The sequence below is a fragment of the Xenopus laevis genome, chromosome 3L (assembly GCF_017654675.1).
Source record: "Xenopus laevis strain J_2021 chromosome 3L, Xenopus_laevis_v10.1, whole genome shotgun sequence".
Taxonomy (NCBI): Eukaryota; Metazoa; Chordata; class Amphibia; order Anura; family Pipidae; genus Xenopus; species Xenopus laevis.
In genome coordinates, this window is record NC_054375.1 from 101,669,883 (window position 1) to 101,674,680 (window position 4,798).

Sequence of the window (4,798 nt, forward strand, 5' to 3'; positions counted from 1 at the left end):
CAAGAAGGAACTTACTAATGTAACCCTTTCAACATACATTGTCTAAGAGCGTGGGGAATCTACATATCTGCACTGATCGAACTTCTGGATCAAAATTGCCAGGGCAAGTGTAACAACTGATCCGTCATGTCCTGCAGGTACTAACTCACAGGTTTAGCCAGGCATCCCCCAAATTAACATCTGCTTTTAGTATAGGTGTGTGTAGCAGCTCAATCTAAATTTTAGGACTATATTTTCCTATATTATCCAATCTCACTATAGTATAGTACTTGTTGTACTTGATATATTTGGTTTTCAAATGTATATTTTATTAGAACGCTTGTATCAGTTATCTTATTAATTCTTGCATTGCTTTGCATGCACTTTCTGCTGTTTACATTTATGTGGTTGTAACTACCTATTCATGAAATTAAAAAAAATTTAGAAAATAAAAAAGTATAGGTGTGTGGCATTGTCCAGGGCTTCCTCCCAGCCAACCAGAGAGACACTTTTACTAGCTTCAAGGAAAGTAACACACATTTAGTATTTCACGTTAAATTACCCACTTTCTCGCCTAGTATGGCAATAGCTACATAAATAGCCATTTCTAACTATTAACAGCAATAACATAAAATGCTATATGTTAATAGGGTGAGGATTTTTAGCACATTTAACTAGAAACTTTGCATGAGAAACTCATCACGGATACAACTCGTAAATAGATGTTCCACCTTGTTGCACTCTGTCCTCCCATGCACTCATCAACATAAGGAGATAGATGATTGATTGACTGACTGATTAATATATATAGTTACATAGATGATAGATAGATAGATAGATAGATAGATAGATAGATAGATAGATAGATAGATAGATAGATAGATAGATAGATAGATAGATAGATAATTACTTCCTTTGGGGGTTAGATCAAACAAGCTATACATTAAAATGTTTCTGTAACCAATTCTCTATAAGAAGAGATAGATATGATGATAGATGATAGATAGATAGATAGATAGATAGATAGATAGATAGATAGATAGATAGATAGATAGATAGATAGATAGATAGATAGATAGATAATGAGAGAGAAAGAGAGGAAGATAGATAGATAAATGATAGATAGACAGACAGATGGATAGATAGATAGAGAGAGAGAGAGAGAGAGAGAGAGAGAGAGATAGATAGATAGATATAGATAGATAAATAGATAGAATATCATATATTGTCAAAAATAGTACTTACAGTACAGAATAATACACCTATAGGACTCAGATTGCAGAATCTACACATGTTTTAGTAAAATATTTTCCACCTTGTTCGACTCTCTTTTCCAATAGATATAGATGATGATGATGATGATGATGATGATTATGATGATGATGACAGACAGACATACAGATATATAGATGATAGATAGATAGATCGATAGATCGATAGATAGATATAGACCGACACAGACAGACAGACAAATAGATAGAAGTGAGAGAGATGACATATCTATTGTTTAAAATCAAATTGGCTCAAAAACAGTGATATTCCTTTTTACAGTCAGAATTACAGCTATTTATTTCTCTGTGCAGCTATCGGGATAGACAGAAACAGAGAGATTATAAAGATAGATACAAAGGCAGACAGACATTGAGAGGGAGATAGAAAGAAAGACAGACACAGATAAAAGACAGGGCTTTTGACATATATATCTTTCTCTACATTTCATACCCAAAAACTCTACTGATGTCAAAAGCCAACCCTAATTTAAAAAAGTACATTATGAAACATCTGTCAGGTTTAGAAACCAGCTATTATGGTTCTTACAACCCGACTTATGAACGTGATAAACGACAAACAGTAATTCTATTTTTCGACATTTTAATGAGAAAATATTATTTGCACAATTATTATCATAATTTAACACAATTGTCTTTGTACATGGGCCTGTTACAGTACACACATGCTGCGGAGGGAACACAACACTGGAGATGCCATGCTGCCTGTACAAGAAGCAATCGCAAGGGTCATTACTTTACAATTCAGTGACAGCAGAATCACTTAGAATGAGACAGTCCAGCACACACAGCAAAGGAGCGACTTTCAGCTTCCAGAAAAAACATCTGAGTTAGCAGAGAAAACAGGTGGGGGGTCCAAATAAAAGTGCATTGTACACAACGTATATCCTTTCGTATTCACAAACATTTACAGGTGCCTCACAGGAGCAATATTACAGCTATTCAGCTAAATGCCTGACTGCTCCTGTCCTTAATAATAAATATAATTGTATCGGCGCGTATCAGCTTTACACATGATAACCAATGCTACATAGAGCACAATGTGGGGCTCAGTATTTACACATGGGCAGGTAATGTGAATTTGTTGTATCTTTTATTCCTCCTAATTGTTGTCCATATATACTAGCTATAGAACCGACCGACTTGTGCAGTATAGGTGTACTGCAGAGAAAACACTCAATGTATATCATGTGCAAATCACAAAATGACAAAAGAATGTCGATTTGGTCTAAAGAGACCTTTGATATTATTGTAACAAGTGTGTGTGTGTGTGTCTAACTATATTGATAAGATGTAACAAATATGTGTAACTAGATTGATAAAATGTTACAAATATGTGTAACTATATTGATAAGAGGCAGTTCATTGCAGGCATCACTAATTCTATAGTTCAGTGGTTATCCTAATCTTCAGGTTTCATTCTTCCACAGGTTTGGAAAGATATTACATTTCACTATGGGAATTCCTGCTTTTCTTCTTGAACACATTTTAATAGAATGACGCTTTAAATAGACAAGACTTGCCCAAGAGTGAAAGCTCTGTCCTGAAGTCAAGAGTTTCTCTCAGCCAACAAGCAAGTGGGCAGCAAGACTATGCGATGAGTAGAGTGTCAGCAGGTGGGTCAGTGCACGGCCACAGAGAGCAGGGCGGTGGGGGGGTTGGTGAGAAGGTCGCTGGGAGTAGCAGGACTGCTTTGGCTTGTGGCTGTCTGTGGAGAGGTTGGACTCAGGGATGGAGAGGAGTTCGATAGGATAGCTGGGATATGTGTTGGGAGGGCTGGTAGCACTGGCAAAGATGCTGGCGTTGGTTTTATTGGGACTGGGATGGCCGGTAAGGTTTGTGCCCCATGGCATATAGGTTTGATAGGTACTCCATAGGCGCTGACACTGTAGTCGCTGTTGGCCATTGATATGGGGGTGGTTGAGTCCAGCATGGTGGAGCTGTACATGTGGGGCCAGCCTGTGCCAATGGAACTCCCAACAGTAGTCAATGGGTTATGGAGAGGGTAGGCGGCTGGCATGGGCTGCATGGTGGAAAAGGCAAGTCCTCCTGGCATTTTATACTCTCTGGCGATAATGTTCTCAATGGCAAAGGGGTGCTTAAAGCTGGAAGTCTGAGATACCCCTAGATTGTAGGTGGACATCTGGGGCAGGTGAGTACCAGAGGCCGCTAGGGCGCTCAGTCTTATCTTGGCTTGTTGCTGCAGGTATTGGGCGGCATCCGAGGCTTTGCTGGGGGCCAGATGGTCCGATTTCATCACCTTGAACCTCTTCCTGCGCCTCAAGAAACTGCCGTTTTCGAACATATCCCCACAGCTGGGATGCAGCGCCCAGAAACTGCCCTTTCCAGGCTGATCAGGTCTCCTTGGGATTTTGATGAAACAGTCGTTGAAAGACAAGTTGTGCCTCAGAGAGTTTTGCCACCTCTGGGTGTTCTCTCTGTAGTAGGGGAAGCGGTCCATGATGAACTTGTAGATCTCACTGAGGGGCAGCATCTTCTCCTGTGAGCTCTGGATGGCCATGGCGGTCAGGGAAATGTAGGAATAAGGAGGCTTCTGGTCGCTGTAGGTGTTTCTCCCAGGACGAGGCATCTTCACTTGCAAACAGGGAAAACCTGCCCAGCAATGAAAGAAGAAGATCAGGTCAGTTTATGGGAGCGAAACGTTAAGAAGAATAATGACTTCATATAAAACATGACTTGATGGGATCTAGGGAGAATGAGCTGCGGATGACTGAGACTCTGGCACTGAATTTCCCACCAGCCCATCACAGTGAGGGTGATTTTTTATAGAAATACCTTAAAGTTCCTAGAAGTTGTCACTGCATCCGGAATGCGGCTCAGAAGATGAAGCCTCTGGTTCACAAAGTAGGACCCCCTCCCTGGCAGAGCAGATAGGAATTGCCTGGTCCCTCTGAGGAGAAACTCTGATCTTCACTTCAGCATCGGGAATGAGCTCCTGTCCTGGCTAGTGGCTGAATTAACAAGGGTGTGGGGAGGGGGAAAGGTTTCCTTTTTTGCAGGGTGGGAGATAAGCTAAGTAATTGTCTCCATGTCCTTCCTCAAACCAACTGATAGTTTTATGTGGTGACATGAGCAGAAAAGACCCCTGTAGAGGCGCTTCATTAATGTGCCACTTCTTTGCTATCATCTGACAATCGCCTTGGGAGGAGGAGGAGGAGGAGGGAGGGAGGGCGCAGAGGGGAGAGGCGGGGGAGGGGGAGAAAGGCATAATCTGGTTTCATTTACACCTATTTACATGGACACCTTGGGCCAATAGAAATCATTTCCATTTGAAGACAAGGCAAAGGGTGAAAAGGCTCAGCAACCGGAATTGAAGTGTGATGGCACCCAGTAACTGTGTGTGAAGGTATGCACTAACCTTTCTGGGGGATTTGCAGGGGGCTTAGTCTGCAATTCACACTTACAAATGGAGCTAGTGAGCAGTGGGATGTTTGACATGGAAATTGCTTGGCTGGGGTATTCTGTTTGTTCTATATTGTTATCTGATTTGTATTGTTAGCTAACTTAAG

General features: G+C 41.2%; 1 protein-coding gene across 1 annotated transcript; it reads right to left on the reverse strand.

Annotated features, from left to right (window-relative positions):
- Nucleotides 1–1,837: 1,837 nt before the first annotated feature.
- On the reverse strand, nt 1,838–4,333 carry foxb1.L (forkhead box B1 L homeolog). Its single transcript, XM_018252988.2, has 2 exons — nt 4,065–4,333; nt 1,838–3,881 (listed from the first exon to the last, which is right to left on the reverse strand). Exon 2 carries the CDS (start codon nt 3,856–3,858, stop codon nt 2,890–2,892), a length of 969 nt encoding a protein of 322 aa, XP_018108477.1. The 5' UTR covers nt 3,859–3,881; nt 4,065–4,333; the 3' UTR covers nt 1,838–2,889.
- Between the last annotated feature and the right edge of the window lie 465 nt (nt 4,334–4,798).

Coding starts and splice junctions, on each gene's coding strand:
- foxb1.L (XM_018252988.2), bottom strand. CDS start 3,858: ATGCCTCGTCCTGGGAGAAACACCTACAGCGACCAGAAGCCTCCTTAT.